The 17,910-nt window shown below is 45.7% G+C and overlaps 1 protein-coding gene across 1 annotated transcript in view; it reads left to right on the top strand.

The window, feature by feature from the left end:
* The window catches only part of ST6GALNAC2 (ST6 N-acetylgalactosaminide alpha-2,6-sialyltransferase 2), a 36,049-nt gene extending 18,625 nt beyond the window's left edge, over positions 1-17,424 (top strand). The window contains exons 2-10 of the mRNA XM_083487656.1: positions 2,386-2,478; positions 3,700-3,757; positions 7,249-7,450; positions 10,832-10,997; positions 11,179-11,317; positions 11,522-11,625; positions 13,429-13,512; positions 14,985-15,084; positions 15,730-17,424. Of these exons, the coding sequence (XP_083343782.1) occupies positions 2,386-2,478; positions 3,700-3,757; positions 7,249-7,450; positions 10,832-10,997; positions 11,179-11,317; positions 11,522-11,625; positions 13,429-13,512; positions 14,985-15,084; positions 15,730-15,897 (1,114 nt within the window). The 3' untranslated portion in view covers positions 15,898-17,424. The remainder of the gene's footprint in view (positions 1-2,385; positions 2,479-3,699; positions 3,758-7,248; positions 7,451-10,831; positions 10,998-11,178; positions 11,318-11,521; positions 11,626-13,428; positions 13,513-14,984; positions 15,085-15,729) is intronic.
* Positions 17,425-17,910: the final 486 nt, after the last annotated feature.

The raw sequence follows: 17,910 nt of genomic DNA, 5'->3' as shown, positions 1-17,910 counted from the left end.
CTCATCCCAGTCAACCTGCTCCTATCCTGCAGGTTGATACAAGCTGACAATCCAAGTCAGCGTCGGTTTGGGGGGGGGGGCATGTCTTCCTCACTGCTGCCTCCATTTGCTTGCCCTCTTTCTCTGGGCTGCAGCCTCACAACCACCCCAAGGGACAGCATGCTGCTCTGTCTCTTCACTTGAGTCTCCTCACTTGAGTCACCACTTGCATTGTCAAAGGGGTTAGGCAGGTGAACAGGGAAGTGGGGCCAAGGGGCTCCAAAGATTGGAAGTGGGGGCCCTGCAGAAGAGTGCTGGCCCCTGGCACCAACACTGATAAGATCAGTGCCAGTAGCCCTGCTAGTAGCCCTGAACAGACATCCTCCATGATCCAAATGGCTGAGGTGATCTGCTGCACTGATGTGAGCCATTAATTCGCACCTGTTGTTAGTGGCCCAGAGCCACAAAGGAGGCTTTGAATACTTAATACCAATATTAAGCAGCTGGACATAAAAATTCACACTCCTTGGAGTTTGGTATTCTACTGAAGGCAAAGTATGGGAACTCAGATCCAGAGGAGCGGATCTGCATGCAAAATCCCTAGATCCAGCACCTGGCCAGGCATTGTGCAGGTGTTGTGTTCCTTTGCCACAGATGCAATGCCAGGCAGAGGATGAGAGTTGCCAGCTCACATCTCCCATGCGCGGATTGTGTGTGGCGAAGTCTAAGGGCTGTTCCAATCTAAGCTGACAGCGTTAATCATCTCTTTGATGGGGAGAAGGAGGGGGATCATCCTGCACAGCCTCCGGCAGGCAGCCTGCTGTTGTGCAGGAATGTCCCTGAATCAGGGCCAGCATGTCTCATTTGTCTCTGGCCCGCTAAGCCTTGTAGGAACAGGAAGAAGTCTGGCTTGCCATTCAAGTCAACAACGTTCCTGCCTTGCCTAATAATATGAGGCAGTTGGGCAGCGCAGAGAAGTTTGATTAGATGTAGGTTTGCCACGCATCTTTCTTATAACATTTGTTTATTCATTGGTTCATTCGTTACACAGATATTCTGCCTTCCTACCAGGGAGTTCAAGGCAGCATTTCTGATTCTCTCCCCATTTTATCCTCATCCCTTCCTTTTTTATTCTCTCAAAAGCCCAGTGTGCTTCATTGCTGGAGCCATAGACAGGCACTCTAACCACCTCACCTCTGCAAAAGGCATGGTTGAGAAACAGCCTTGAGCCAAGCAAGAGATTGCCAAATCACACCGGTTCAAGCTAAGAAAATGTGGATGGGCCGGTTTCAGTTTTACCACAAGACTCTGTCATTGCAAGTTGCTGCATCTTGTTGGAACGTGTCCTTATGCCCTTGCTCCCCCCGCCCCGCCCCCCAAATGCCTTTTGCTCCTCCTTTCTGGATTCCTTTACCAACTCAGGCCAAGTTTGAACAAACTGGGATCCCTACAAGCCCCGGGAAGTCCAGGAGAGAAGGTTGCGTTTTGTTTTTTTAATGTGCCTATACTTGAACTCCACATTCTCCATGCTTGTTTCTACTTCACCTGCAATGTAAAAACAAGGAAACCAGCACTGGTGTTCTAAGATCTAAATTCATTGTATAGTTAAGGTGTTGTGCAAAGACTGGGGGGGAAATTGCTTCATGCTGCCATGCTTTATGGTGGAACACGTTATTCCTCAGTATCTAAATTATGAGTTAATTCAGGAGTTTTGCTCAACACTGACAGCTACATACCTCAGAGCTAAAGTCACACAAAGTTTGCAAGATCTAAGAGCTGAGCTATGTGGCAGCTCAGATTGAGGGCCTCTCCAGACTGGAGTTTTTGCAGGCACACTTTGCAGTGCGTCCTTGACACAATAATAAGTGCGTTAGTGGTGGATTTATCCTGCTTGAGTTTGTTCTGCAATGCTTCCCCAGTGCTATCATAGAATTCGAAGGGACCCTGAGGGTCATCTAGCCCAACCCCTGCTATTCAGCAATCTCTACACATGGTCCCCCATCCAATGTGAAACCCATACTGGACCCTGCTTAGCTTTGCAAATGTGCTAGAAGTTTTATTGCTGCGCCACTAGGAGGTGGTCATTGCTGTCTATAGGGGCTACTGTACAGCAAACCTAGGACAAAAATAATCCAGAACATTTGTGGGATAAAAGTTTATGGGATTTCAGCAGGAGATTATGGGATATGCATGGACTATTTCATGCAAACCATCCCAAAACATTTAGAAATGCAAACTGTATTGATAGTGGGATTGTGTGTGACTGATCCAGTAGCGTCACGGGCACAAATAAGCACGAATGCGGAATAAAATGGATGTCTCTGGAGGTGGAACCTATAGGAACGCTGGCATGAAATGAGAACTCCATGCATAACTTCTCCACCTGCTTCTGTTTCTGTATTCCAGACTGCTGCAGCAGGAGACACTGGGGCCAGCGCAAGCAGAAATTCCCCAAGATGTCAGGAACCACAGTCTGCCCAGAGAAAGCATCACAAAGAGGTGAGTGAGGCTGGAGTGAACCCTTCCTCACAGAAATGTTGCCAGACAATTGGGTGGTTACTTAAAATCAATGCATTTGATTCAGTCACCCACTTCTTCTGGGTCCTTCTTGCCCCCAGAGGGATGTCAGGGCCGAGATAAGTCACAGCTAGCAGATTTGCGCTGTCAGGATTTAGGCTGGAGCTTCTGGGGGTTGTAGCCCAGAGGGTTCTGAGGGCACCATGTTGGCTAATGACCCTCTTGATTCCTTGACCCACAGTTCCCCAGTGTCCTAGGCTTGCCCACTTCCCTTCTGACAATAGTTTGCAGCCCTAGCCCCCTCTTCCTAGTTTTGTCTTTCATATTCCATGGTTTACCCTGCACCTTTCCTTCCTTCATCTTTCTTGTCTTTGGACTCCCTGGCCCTTGATTTCCCAACATCCAGGTTTCCTTCCCAATTCCTAACCTGCCACATGCAACCTTTTAATTCCAGCCATGCTGACAACTTCCCCTTTCCTCATAGAATTATAACTACCAAGTGTTTAGTTCCTTGAGCAACTGAACATTCTGATTGTCACACCAGGCAAACAGTACCACAGGTTTCATCTTCATAAGTGCACTTCAATGCTGATATATGCTCTTTAATGCTTCCTGTGGGCTAGATGGCAATGGGACAGACCCAGTACAACAGGTTCATCAATCTGTAACTATCCCATGGCTATAAAAGGATCTAAAGTAAAGGTAAAGGTACCCCTGCCCATATGGGCCAGTCTTGCCAGACTCTAGGGTTGTGGGCTCATCTCACTCTATAGGCCGGGAGCCAGCGCTGTCCGCAGACACTTCCAGGTTACGTGGCCAGCGTGACAAGTTGCATCTGGCGAGCCAGCGCAGCACACGGAACACCGTTTACCTTCCCACTGGTAAGCGGTCCCTATTTATCTACTTGCACCCGGAGGTGCTTTCGAACTGCTAGGTTGGCAGGCGCTGGGACCGAATGACGGGAGCGCACCCGGAGCGCGGGGATTCGAACCGCCAACCATGTGATCAGCAAGTCCTAGGCGCTGAGGTTTTACCCACAGCGCCACCCACGTCCCCTCAAAGGGTCTAGATTTCATATCTAAATCACTGGACATTGATCAAACCCTTAGAAAGGGTTGTTGGATAGTGAAGGCATCTCAGTATACAGTGAACAAATGTTTGTGTGTGAAAGTCAGTCTCCTTTTCCTGCTGTTTTCGTTCTAGGGGGAACCCAACCAAAAATTCATCTGAGAGAGGAATTCTTAATCATCCCAAGGAGAAGGTAACAAGTCCATCCTTCATTCTAAGGACTTCCTTGCCCTTTGTCCCATTCCCAAAAGCGGTTCAGCACCCAGACATCATCATCATAATGTGCTTACAGCACATATAAAACATAGCAAAACATCAAACATTAAAAACTAAATAAAGACAAAACTATTTACTCTCTGCTATTCAAGGCTCACATCGTAAGAGTTAATCTTCCACAACACTTGTTTCTAATTTAGAGTTAGAGAGGTTGACCACATATCTCTAGAACAGGCATGGCACAAATACAGGTATATCCCCCACTTTCTTGCTTGCTAGTTTACAACCAAGAGGAACAACCTCTGAAAAGGAAATTCTGGACTTCTAAGCCACAGAGTGCCCTAGCGTCAGGTGTGCTTAGTGAAAAATGGTTGCATGCTGTGAAAATTTATCAGTTGATGGTCTCACTCAATTAACACTTAGAGCAGACCCACTGAAATCCACAGGATTTGAATACCTCATACCTGGCAATCTTTGGGGTTTCTAAGGAGCAACAGCAACAACAAATCACCACAGGTTTCCAATCATTGGTTAAAATCAGTGAAGCTTTGAAAGGCTCAGTCTGCCAGCTCAATTCAAAATGGCATTCTGATGTCCCCAGATGAAAACCTTTTCCTTGATCTTGGGAACCATCATGCAGAATTTGGTTACGATATCTTAAGACTAAACAGAGAAATGAATAGCATATTCATATAATGCATGTGTGTGTGTGTAATAGTTTAGAATTTATAATGATAAAATACATTTATATCATTTATAATGATAAAATACAGAGCTAGTCTTAGTTGTGACTAATTTAAATCCCATTGAATTCAATGGATCTACTCTGAATAAGACTTAAGTCTGAATTCAACATAATAAACAAAATACTTTAGGATGCTTTGCTCAGTTTCTCTCTCTCTCTCTCTCTCTCTCTCTCTCTCTCTCTCTCTCACACACACACACACACTCACACACACACACACAGAGAGAGAGAGAGAGAGAGAGAGAGAAGAAAGGGTTACTGCAAGGCATCAGTGACATGCCCCAAATCTCCTAGTATGCTTTAAGTAGATTTTGAACCTAGATATTACGTTTTCCTGGTCAATTTAGCATTATACAGTAATTTGCAAGGAAAAGGCAATTGCCGAGAACTGATGCAAAATCTGCAGGGATGTCTATCTCATGTATCTTATTTACATTCTGCCTTTCAAGGCAAAGGCCCTTCATGCTTTTAAAAAAAATAGATTTATGAAACAAACCAGTGAAAGAACTAAATACACACAACAGCTGTTTAAAAGCCCAGCACAACACTGCTTGGTAAACACAGTCTGCAACCTTTTTCTTCTTCTTCTTCTTTTTTGAAAAGGTATATTGCAAAGGTAACAAAGGTGGGGCCATGTGTGCTTCCTTGGGGAGAGGGCTCTAGAAACATGGAGCCTTGAAATGCGCACAGTAAATGGAGAACAACTGTATTATCCAGTTACTTTGTCTGAAAAGAACCCATTCCTCCATCCGTAGGATCCTTTCCTAAGGGGATATCACTTTCCCTGGTTAATGCTTTTTTCACTCTGACCGACAGCCAGCAGTATCCTTATCCTCACGCCATCCCTTGCGATCACAGAAATTATCAGAGAATTTGGCTGCTGCTTCACTTTATTTTTATTGTAGGCCACTTTGAGGGTCATTGTGCAAGAGTGGCATCTGAAACGGTATCCCGTAAAAATAAATAAAATCAGAATTTCTGCAAATGTTTCTGGCTATGAGTTGAATATTTTTTTTAATTAAAAAAAAAACCCCAGCCACGAGTGTGCTTAGGTTGACTCTGCTGCACAATATTTGGATTCTGATGCTTGCCTTGGACGTTCTCATCAGAACTCAAATACCACCCATATTTGACTTTAAAAATTGGTATTTGGCCCCCAAAATTGGAATTCAAATTTTGACATTCAAATCATCCGTCTAGCAGCAGATGTCATCCGTGCAGCCCGTGTGAATCTGCCTTTGATGTGAATGGCAGGCTTTTAATCATGGGCAGCGTATTTACATAGCCAGTGCAAATGCATCAAACAGTGGGAGCGAGGAATACGATTCTTCACTGCTGTTTAACATCTGACTTTAAGCTCAGGTGGATCCATAGAAGTAAATTTGAAATGCTTCGTTTAGTGCACTAAATTATCTGACTTGTACAACAGCATGGAATGCTATTTTACAGAGTTGCCGAGAAGTGGGAAAGCACTGATCTCCAATCCCACATCCCAGAATATGTACCCTATAAGATGCACCAGACCACAAGACACACCTAGTTTTTGGAGGAGGAAAACAAGGAAAAAAATATTCTGAATCTCAGAAGCCAGAACAGCAAGAGGGATTGCTACTCAGTGAAAGCAGCAATCCCTCTTGCTGTTCTGGCTTCTGGGATAGCTGCGCAGCCTGCATTCGCTCCATAAGACACACACACATTTCCCCTTACTTTTTAGGAGGGAAAAAGTGAGTCTTATAGAGCAAAAAATACGGTATTTTTTTCCTCTCATGAGTCACAACAAAGGAGGAAGAACCATAAATCTTAGGCTTTCTCCTCTACCCACAAGGAGGAGAGAAAAACGGTTCCCTAAACCCTGATTCTTGCCCCCACCCCGCTCTGGTGTTTGCAATACTCTTCCACCATTTCTTTGTTCAATATTCAGTGCAGCTTGAAAATAAGTCATACGGTCCCTTCCTTCCTGTACCATCAAGTGTTATGGGATGCAGGAAAGAGCTGACCCCAAAGAAAGGGCAAAGCAAAGCAAAACTGCTACACAAGTGGGTTGTGTCTGTGTGGGCGGAACATTTGTTTAGTCCTGAGCAGCATCGACCCTTAACAGTCAACTAATTAAACAATGTACCTTCAGTACAGGCGTAATTCCCTGGACTAGTGACCTGATAGCTGCTGCCCACTGGAAGTTTTAACAGACAACAGAAATCCAGCAACCCCTTCTCAGGACACAGAAAAACTGTTAAGAGATCAGATGCACTGATTCAGCACACCTGACTTCCCATCTGTCCCACCGGGGCTGTTCCAGTCGCCTGCATGGCTTCATCCCACACTACGTTTAGCACAGCTGATCAGGCTAAGCAAGCCCACAGGGTGTAGCCCAAACCCCTGTACAACGTTGCTCCAACTACCGTTTCTTCCCCTTTGGGTTCAGTGGTCTGTTGTGGTTCTGTCACTGCCATTGGGCAAGAACCAAAGATGTCAACAGGCTCTTTCAAGTTCTGCTTCTTTGCTTGATTTGGTAAAATCGCCCCTGATCTCAGCATTTGAGTTTTCTGAGTGCAGGAATGTTTGCAGCAATGCAACATTTTCATCAATGAACATGTGTTTATAGTGTTGTAACCGAAAACTCCTGCATAAAATTTGGGGCTTTGTTCTTTGCCAGTCTTCCCTGTGACCTACCTAAGTAAATATTCCAAAGAAATATTGATTGGTGTTAACTTCTACCGCTTTAGGATTTGCTCACGCCAAGCCTTTCTCAGTCCGGTTTGTGTGCCCACTCACTGAAGTCCAAAGTAAAAGTGGACCCAACGATGAGGAAGCAGTTTGATTTTGGCATCCCGGTGCTGATGGAGAAGCAGCACTTCACCCCGGAGACCTGGGAGAAGCTAAAAGAACACAAAGTCCCCTACGGCTGGCGTGGCTTGTCATATTCAGGTAATGGGCTGGGGACATAGCTCTAGAGGGCTACTCTGTTGTATGCTACATTGGATGCATGCACTGTGATCTAATTACCCTAGCTCTAAACTGGGCTCACACTGCTCTGCTCCAGGAGGTGTCGGTGGCATAAATACACATGAGCCAATCTTGGTGTGAACAAGTGATTGCCCATGGCAATTTTTTGTAATGCCCAGGGAACTTCATACCATTCAGTGCCTACCAGATGGTAATAGAACACATGAAGCAGGAATACATCCTTTCTTGGGGCCTTGTGCTTGGCACACTCCATTAATTGATGCTGGTACTCATAACCTCAGCAGCCATGTTTGGACAACATGGTAAGCCATAAAAGCTTGCTGCCAAATTGCTCCCGCTTCACTCATCCCCTGGCATGAGCAACACATCATGACCTTTGCCTTGCTGGGACCTCTAAGCCAGGTGTTTGTCTCCAAACAAAGCAGTATCTGAAGCCAATGTTTTGTTCTTTTGCTTCCCCGTCATGGTTTGTTTGAGAGAAATAAACCACGAGCGTTAAGTTTGCATGGCATAGTAAGGTCGTGGCTCATGATTCCTCGCTCCACTTGCGCTAGGGGAGGAGTGATAAGGCAGGGCGTGCCGCTCACATGTGCTCCTCATTCGCGATCAGCCATGGCTTGTGCCTTAACCCGGTGTGCACATCCCGTTTCTGCCTAATCATACATTTTTATATTTTGATCTGTGTTTATTTCCGTGGATCACAGCCAGAGATAATGCTGAGAATTTCCATGTGCTGAATGATTTGATAATATAGGTGGGCTTCTAAAAAAAACCCCCACATTCCTGCCCCAAAAGAAAACAGTCCCCTCTCTTCAACCCAGGTGTCAAAGTTGGCCCTGAGAAATAAAGATCTGGTCCATTGGGGTGAAATGGTCCCCTATCCCTGATTTCTCATGTAACCCAGTAACGGACAGCGGGGCAGGTTGGCAGTGTTTCCCTGGCTTCCTGACAGCTGAATCACTGTTATTGACTTGGAGAGAGAGGGCACCTAAAGGCTCTAGAGCCCAGGATCAGTGTTGTTGCCTGTAGTTTCCGCACATCTTATCTGCAGCTGCACCCAGAATCTCTTTTCCTCTTTATGCCCACATGCCACTGCTACTTCTTGGTGCTTCCCACATGGGAGTTGCCCCACAGCCAGTGGAGTACATCACATATCCAGGTTGCCTGATCCAGATTGAGGTGATGGGGAAGGGGGTGACTGATCCTTATCAGGAATGATATACCTCCCCTCATCAGATGTTGAGGAGTGATGTTGTTCACAATTTATGTGACCCAAAAGAAGCATCCTTCCTCTCTGCTCGTTCTGCATGTATTCAGTGAGCTTCCTATATAAAAAAAGGTGCCTTCTCTGAATCAGCAACAACTGAAGGACATGGGGAAATAGGTAGCAGAAGAAAAGGAAAAGCAAGTCTTTCTTCATCTATCAGCTGCTCAAACCCAAATGAATTTTCAACGTTCTACTTTCATCAATGTCCCAATGTTTGCAAGTGTCGTCATTTTGACGGCGGGCTCCACACAGGCTCTGGCATCTCTTTAAAGACTTAGATCTGAAGGGAGGGGAAGCCTTTGAAAACGCTGGTATCAACGCCTTGTGACATTTGCCTGAATAAAAGGTCCCAGTGTCTTTGTGATGATTAACTTGAACCAAAAGCATTTGGCACAACCTACTCCATTGTTGTCGCTGCTGCCGCCGCTGCTGCTCATGGCCATTGGCTTTTGGGCATTATCTCACTTCCTACCACATTGCCCACTCTTCCTTTTCTTGCCAGGCATGCTGTCTGCCTGGCCAGCTGATGTCCTGAATCTCTTAACTGAAAGTGAATGTGGGACATGCTTCAAATCAAAGAAGCAGTGTAGGGGGGAAACTGGCTGCAGAGTGTTTTTGGAAGTGTGAAAGCTTCTGCCTTGAGATGAATTCAGCACAGAAGCCACGTTGGCAAAGGACCTTTCTCGGGGTTCCCCAGCTCCCTGCACCCCACTCTGTAACCGGTAGCATGGGGAACTGTAGTGCATTTAAGCAATTTTGGACTCTGGGTGGAGCTATTGAGAGTTGGAGTGCAACAACATCTGGAGGGTTGCATCTGTTCAATGGATGTTATCCAATTTAAGTCATGCTCAGAGTCGACGCACCAAAATCAGTCAACTTAAGTTCATTTAGTTCAGTGGGTCCACTCTGTGTATATTATTATTATTATTATTATTATTATTATTATTATTATTATTATTACCCCACCCATCTGACTGGGCTTCCCCAGCCACTCTGGGCGGCTCCCAATAGAATATTAAAAACACGACAGAACATCAAACATTAAAAACTTCCCTAAACTGGGCTGCCTTCAGATGTCTTTTAAAAGTCGTTTATTTCCTTGACATCTGATGGGAGGGCATTCCACAGGGTGGGCGCCACTAGTGAGAAGGCCCTCTGCCTGGTTCCCTGTAACCTCGCTTCTCGCAGTGAGGGAACCACCAGAAGGCCCTCGGAGCTGGACCTCAGTGTCCGGGCTCTAGGGTGAGACCCAGTTTATGTCCTACTTGCGTGTTTCATGTTGGTGGGACAGATGGGAGTGAGAGGAACCCACATAAAAATGCCTTAGATGGTGGCCTTGCCTTAGATGGTGGTGTGTATTACTTCAAAATGAACACCCACTCTGCTGCATTTGAAGGCTTCTCCTGCTAAGTGGGGGCCCTGTGCCTTCTGCCCACATAGTCCTGCCCTGACGGTATCACTGAGAGGAAAAAGTGGGGAGCTCCATCTGGAAGAAGGGGTAAGAGAAGGAACTAAGGCACCTCAAACAAACGCTTCATCTCTATTATCTGCAGGAGTTTGAGCTACCACAAAATGAGTTATTCAAAACAATGACTCAAAGCCATTAGTCAAACTTGCTTCAGTTCTCAATTGATTCATCATGAACTGTTACTCATCAATTTTGAACAAAAGAACCCCCCACCCCAAAAGCTGCTTTATGCTGGGGAAATAAGTAAGCATTGTTTTATTTGGTGGAGATAACGTTAAGACATCCTCATCATACTATGTATATCAAGCTGTTCTAAAATTCAATTCATGGATGTTTCATGGGTCTGTGGAAGTCAAACAGATCAGAAGCTCATCATGTTCAATTCCCTGATGTAGTGCACCCTAAACAAACTAGCTCGTATCATTTGTTTTGAACTAGTCAGTTTCTGAGATTCATAGTTCCTTCTGTATCCACTTTGCCCAAAGTGGTTGGCAGCAAAGAATGACACAAGCAATCACTGGGGTGGCAGAGAGGGAACACATCCACCAGCCTTTTGTGCTTGGTACCGCCCTCCTCCTGATGTGCATCTATGTGCTCTGATTGGCAGCAATTGCGTCCACTGTGCAGCTCCTCAATGACTCTGCCAGCGGCAGGCTCTTCAGCAAGACCGGGCTCCCTGGTGCCTGCAGCCGCTGTGCTGTGGTTGGGAATGGTGGGATTCTGAACGGCTCTCGTCAAGGCAAGGAGATAGATGCTCATGACTTCGTCTTCAGGTACAATGGGGTCGGCATCCCTTCCTCTTAAGGAGGGACCCAAATCCAATTTGCGGATGGGTATAGGTGTAAAATGCTCCCCCAAAACCCCTGTCAGAGAGCTTGCCAAACAAAAAAAAAATCTTGAATCTGTTGTTTCTTCTGGTTAACACCTATGTATGTCTGAAAATACCCCTTACAGGCTTAATGGGGCAGTGATCAAAGGCTTCGAGGAAGATGTTGGGACGAAAATCTCCTTCTATGGTTTCACAGTAAATACCATGAAGAATTCCCTCATTGCTTATGCAGAATATGGCTTCACGCAGATACCACAGGGCAAGGTACGTACATCAATAATCTTATCTATTCTTCAAAGGTGAGTGGGAATGGAAAACCAGGAGCCAGGAATGGAGTATCTGGAAAAGAGTCTATATATGGCTGGCTGACACCCTGGAACCCATACAGCAACATTTTGTTGTGGGTGCCATGTGCAATTCTTAAATTTCTATTCTGTGTTTTGCATTCCTCCCCTATTTTTGCTTCAGGACATCCGCTACATTTTCATCCCCTCAGATCTACGAGATTATATCATGCTGAGATCCGCCATATTGGGCACCCCGGTCCCAGACGGGTATGACAAGGGCGATGAGTAAGTAGGTGCTCCTTGTCTGCTTCTCTGTCCTTGCATTCAGTCCTCCTGGAAACATCCAGAGCAGATTCAGCTGGGAACATCAGCCGCTGTTAGTTCTTAGTGTTGACATCCCTTTGCACTCTGCTTTCTGTTCAGCCTTAATGTCTCTGTGCTTCCAGTTCCTACTGAGGCAGCTCAGAGAGCAACCTTTCAGGCTGGCAAGCTAACCCTGCAGTAAATAGGTTTTTAAGCAGCCAGACCCCATTGCTAAAAATGATTGTGTTATCTTGTTCTCACAAAATCACACTTCTGGGGATTGTAGTGCAGTTGTAGCGCATGTCTCTACAACTATAGATGTGCTTCCTCCAGTCCTTCAGTCCTCAGTGATGCCAGCCCTATTTTTCAGGCATTCCACTCACGGTTGAAGGGAATTTGCAAGCCGGAAGCAAGGCTGCACTGAATTAGGTATCTTCACATCCAGCACAAATGTCTGAAGTGGGGAGGGAGTTGTTGTAGGTACAGGATTCTACAGGATGTAGAACCTCAGTTGCTCATGGTTCCTGATTGTGTGAGTGGGGGGGGGGGGTTCTAGGTCACATGGAAGCCTGTAGACACATGATAGCTCCCTCCTTTCAGATGTTTGCACAATATGTGCAGATGACAGTGGGAGGTGCAACATAGCCTCACTTCCAGAACACCCAACCAGAGCTATTGTATCATGAGATTGTATTCCATGTCATGTGGAAGTCCTAAGATTGAACTCCCATGTCAGTGGTATGACACTGGTCTTGCAGAGTTTCTCATAAGCACCGAAGAATCTTTTAAACTTTCATGGAAACTGTTGGGAGGAAGCTCAACTGATCTCATGCTTTCTCTTTTGATGCTTTGTAGGAGTCATGGGTATAGGGTGCAAGGACACATGGTGAGATGCTTGAGTCCAAACGAGAAGCACGAGGTCTTCCTTTGCGCAAGCATGGATGCAAGCCTGTGGCTGGAGCTTACCTTTTTATTTTACCTTTCCAGTTCCTTTTCTACTATTTCCTGCAATTCTCTGACCTCTTCTCTCTCTTTCTCTGTGTTTCTCACCAAAAAATCCCTTGATTGCTTTAAAAGCTCTGACTGGCAGTACTGCAAGCTCAATCCCACCCACGTTCCATGAACTCTTCATACATTAGTGATCTAAGAGGGCCAAGCACAGGGTAGAAGAAGAGGAGTTTGGATTTGATATCCCGCTTTATCACTACCCAAAGGAGTCTCAAAGCGGCTAACATTCTCCTTTCCCTTCCTCCCCCACAACAAACACTCTGTGAGGTGAGTGAGGCTGAGAGACTTCAGAGAAGTGTGACTAGCCCAAGGTCACCCAGTGGCTGCATGTGGAGGAGCAGGGAAGCGAACCCAGTTCACCACATTACAAGTCTACCGCTCTTAACCACTACACCACACTGGTAGGCTGGAAGCTTTGAGGCATGCAGGGAGATGTAAGGTTTTCAGCACCATTTCAGTAGCTCAGCCTCTGGACAGCAGGTGGGAAGGAGGAATAAGCAGAAATCCCTTCTCCTGGACCTCATCCAGCGGCAGGTGCAGATGGGTTCCATTTCCCTCTGCAAATCCCATTTGGATTTCCTCTTCCAGATTTCTGGAGAGTTATTTAATTTTTACGCCATCCATTTTTAGTATTTTTATCGGGCATCGTGGCGCTTGACAAATGGTACAATTTTTCTGCTTTATGCATTGTTTTTCTCTCCCAGTCACAGGATCAGTTCAGCGCTGTCTAATTGTTGTCATGCAACAAAACTATTTTTATTTGTTCTATTTCCACAGGCCACAACAATATTTTGGATCTGAGGCATCTGCCGGAAAGTTCAAGTTGCTGCACCCTGAATTTGTGCATTACCTAACAGAGAGGTAATGTTTTGAGACTTTGAACACCACAGCAAGGCCTGCTTTTTAGCGGGACACAACCACTGTTGGTGGAGTACAACTCCCTTTATCCTTGTGCATTGGCCATGTTGGAGCTGGGGTTGATGAGAGCTGGAGTCCAGCAACATCTGGAGATTTATGGCTTTCCCAGCCTTCATATATTCAGTGGGTGATATCCAACTTAAGTCATGCTAAGAGTAGCTCCATTGAAATCAGTAGACATAAGCACATTGATTTCAGCGGGTCCACTCTGAGTATTACTTAACTGGACACCACCCAATAGCAATATATGTACTACTTGTATCATGTCAGTGGGCGTGAGGGGAACCCACATATTATCACATGAAACACATCCGGGGTGGGAACATTTTCAGCTCAGTGGGCTAGATCCTGAGCTGTCTGCAAGCCCCACTTTCAGCAGGGATTGGCCCCATTCCAGAGATCCTGATTGGAAACTCGAGAATGTAGCCAATTCTAGCTTGGCTTGAAGTCACCATCAGTCAGCTAATCACTACCAACTTCATGCCTGCATTTGGCAGGGATTGGCTTCACTCTGGAGTGCAGATTGGGAGTTTGAGTGGAAAGAATCCCAGTGGGGCTTGTGTTTGGAGCCCGATTTAAAAGACATGGGTACAATCCCCACTTATCAGGGAGCAATTGAGCATGCACTCGAAGGCCCCTGAATCATTTCCTTTGCAGTCGTTTCTTTACTGGCCCAGCAGCTGACGTCATCTGTGGGTGGGTGCAGCTTTGGGGAAATTAGGCCAAATTAGGACTCTGCCAGGTCTAACTAGGCCAGCAGGTCAGAGATTCCTCACCACTGACCATTTGTTTGTTTGTTTGTTTTCATTATTCAATATATATACCTCAAAAGATCTCAGGGCGGTGTACGACATTAAAAACCAAACATCAATGATAAAATATATAATAAATTACCAAACATCAATGATAAAATATATAATAAATTACCAAACATCAATGATAAAATATATAATAAAAACATAGTAAAAAGCATACTGACAGACAGCCTAATAGAAAAATAATCATAATAATAACCACAGTCCTCTTCCCCTACACTTTTACATACATGTGTAGTAGAATTCTGATTGCCCTTCTTTGTTGATGGTGTTTGAATCTCTGGATGGAAGGGACAGAGGGAACCATGAGTCAACTGAGTAATTTGAGTGGAAGACTGATACACAATTTCTTGGGATTTGTGCAGGAATCTTGCCTAAAATTCTATTCTATTTTGAGAGCCAATACCAATGGGCAAAAATTCCTTGTATGTGGAATGCTAGCATGTCAGGGAGAAGAACAGGCTGGACGTTTGAAATCTTTCTGATTGCCAGATTCTTATATGGCCCATTGTTCGCACCTGACACAGCCAATTGGTTAAAAACTTCTTTTTTTGTTAATAACCCATAAACTTCCCTCCTGTGCTCCTCTTCTATTTACAGGTTTTTAAGGTCAGAAATAATAAACAGTCAGTATGGACATCTCTACATGCCCAGCACTGGAGCCCTGATGCTTCTAACAGCTCTTCATACCTGTGATCAGGTAAGAGTCTTTATACCATTAACTTTTCCAGCAGCTGATAAACTCAGCACCAGGGGGTGGAGACCTAAGACTAGTTGTGACGGTGACTGCGTGGAAAGGGGAGAAGATGACTCTCACACACCTAGCACCAACGGGGAACATAATCAATTTCCTCCCAACACCTGCAGCTAGAACCTCTGTGTCTCTGCGTGGAGAAAAGGGGCAACTTTCATGGGTCATCTGAAAGCGCAAGCACACCGTTAGGTGCCAAGTAATAATAGTAATAATAATTTTATTATTTGTACCCCGCCCATTTGACTGGTTTGCCCCAGCGACTCTGGGCGGCTTCCAGCAGAATATAAAAACATAATAAAATGCCAAACATTAAAAACTTCCTGATACAGGGTTGCCTTCAGAAGTTGTATAGTTCTTTATCTCCTTGACATCTGATGGGAGAGCGACTACCGAGAAGGCCCTATGCTTGGCTCCCTGTCACCTCACTTCTCGCAGTGAGGGAACCGCCAGAAGGCCCTCGGAACTAGATTTCAGGTGGCTTGGCACTGTGCGTGGCAAGGGTGGGGTGGCAGACAAAGCCTGGGAGGTTGGGCCTCAGGTCCATGCCCATCCCTAAGTCATCCTCCTCCTCCGCTTCTTCCCCTCCCGCAGGTCAGTGCCTATGGTTTCATCACCGACAACTACAGGGCATTCTCCGACCACTACTTTGAGCAGGAGAAGAAGCCGTTGGTCTTCTATGCCAACCACGATATGCTGCTGGAAGCTGAGCTGTGGAAGAGCTTGCACCGGACTGGTATCATGGAGCTGTATCAACGGTGAAGGCAGCTTGGGCACACGGGCATGGAAATGGAGAGGGTAGCTCCACCTGATTTCCATCCTTCAGGTGGATCCTGGGCAGCCCTTCCTTTATTTTAAGTCAGCAGTGAAACTGAAAAGCGGCAGCTTCCAAATGTGCCAAAGGAAGTCCTGCATCAGCCAGCCTGTGGAGAAATCATCTCCATAGGCTACGGTAAAGAGCAAATTGCACCGTACTAATCCATGCTAGAAGGAAGGCCCAGCAAAGTTGAGAGCTGCAATGGCAGTCCTGCTGTGACAAAGTGGCAACAGTCCCAGCTCTGCAAGCGTCTCTCACACTTCCGGTGATGTTTTTGTCCGGCATTCTGCTACAGCTTCTGCTCAGAGGCAAGGCGCGGCTTGGTCTTCCTGGAACTTTGGCCCCTTGAAGTCGCCCCACTCTTCACCTCTTCCTGTTAGGAGCTGCCCAGCAAAACTCGTTGTGAAATGGGGCACAAGGGCTGGGGCACGCTTGTGTTTGCCGTGGCCTCGATGCAGCCACAAAACTTTGCTCCGTAATGCAATGGGAGCCCGTGGCACTCAGAACAGCTCTCCTGTTCAGAAAAAAGCCCTACACAACAAGCATTCAGCTCATGCAATGTTATTGGCCCACATTAACGGACAGTACTGTGAAATAGGAACCTACAAGGGGATTTTTTAAGCAGCAGTAATTGTTGCGGGCAAGAATGATTGGGTCTTCCACCTTTCACACAAGTTCGTGTTCTTGCACTGCTCAGGCTACCAGCTACTTTCTTCATGTGGGCGCTGAGCATACACACTCCACTCGCCAGTGTCTTATTTTATGATAATCACTCTTTTCCTCAGTGACACAGCTCAACTCCCTTTCCTAAAGCCTGCTTCCAGATTTCCTCCTCCAGTCTGGCTGTTTATTATTTTAAGTTCCGAACGGATCACGCAAAAATATCTCCTCTGCTAGTTGAAGAGATGGGAAATGCTGTCACTGGTAATTTCGTCCCACAGTCAGCACTGGACAAAAGAGCCAGGCAGAACTTTTGTGTTTACAGGAAGATCTCCATCACGGTGAGAAACTACAGCTCCACCATCCACACTCCTGAGCACCAACTCTGACTCTTGGACCTCTTTCAAGTGGGCCAGGGCTGGCCTAGGTAGCTGCCTCACAAGAGTTCCCCCTGGTTTTGTGCGGAAGCAGGGATAAGCAGTGAAATTATAGCATTGATATGGAGCCGTCCCTGCCCTGTGGGTAAGGTGCAAGGTTGCGTGTCTAACTCTCTGGTTAAAATAAATAAATAATGCTGTGCCAAGAAAAGTTTAATTCAGTGCATTTGGGACTGTTTCTGTAAGCTGGGTTTCTCTCAGGGTAAACTCAGGGACTGGCAGCAAAGACGACTGTTAAGGCAACACTACACGCAAAATGCCTAACAGAGTAGAGACTGCTTATTAACATGTTGTATTTAAATGTAAATACGAAGGTGTGCACATACGATGACAGAGGCAAGAAGATCCTCTCAATAAAGCCACAATCCATTGATATTTCTGTGTCCATGTGGTGTAAAATTCCTTACGTGGGGTGAAGAAGTCCAAGCAAGGAAGTAGTTGCAATGCTGTCAATCAAGGAAAATCCGGCCACAAAGATAACAGGTCTGACGGCAACACTGCATAACTACCAACAATCTGTCTTTTACTTTACTGCTGACCTGAATCAAGTTGTTCGGGCCCTATTAAAGTGTCAAAGAAAACCTCTTTGTGGCTGCAGCTTGGCTCAGAAAACGTTGCAGGTGGTGGGAAAGTTCTGGGCATATTCTGCTCCAGTGCTCTTCCCCTTCTTTGAAGCTTAAGGAACAATACTATATTGTTAATTTGTTTTGGCATAGGGTCACGTCTGCTAATTTATTTATTTTTTTAAATTGTGTAATTCGCGAATTGCTAACTTTTGCATAAATCATACTTCTTGTCAAGGAGCTTCCATTATGCTCCACCTTTGGCTTCTGAAATTCATCAGAGCCACGTTTACAGTAG

This window comes from Podarcis liolepis (assembly GCF_965112155.1).
Source record: "Podarcis liolepis genome assembly, chromosome: 2".
In the NCBI taxonomy this organism is placed as follows: Eukaryota; Metazoa; Chordata; class Lepidosauria; order Squamata; family Lacertidae; genus Podarcis; species Podarcis liolepis.
The sequence above is the reverse complement of the archived record's forward strand: the minus strand, read 5'-3'. Positions and strand labels throughout refer to the sequence as shown.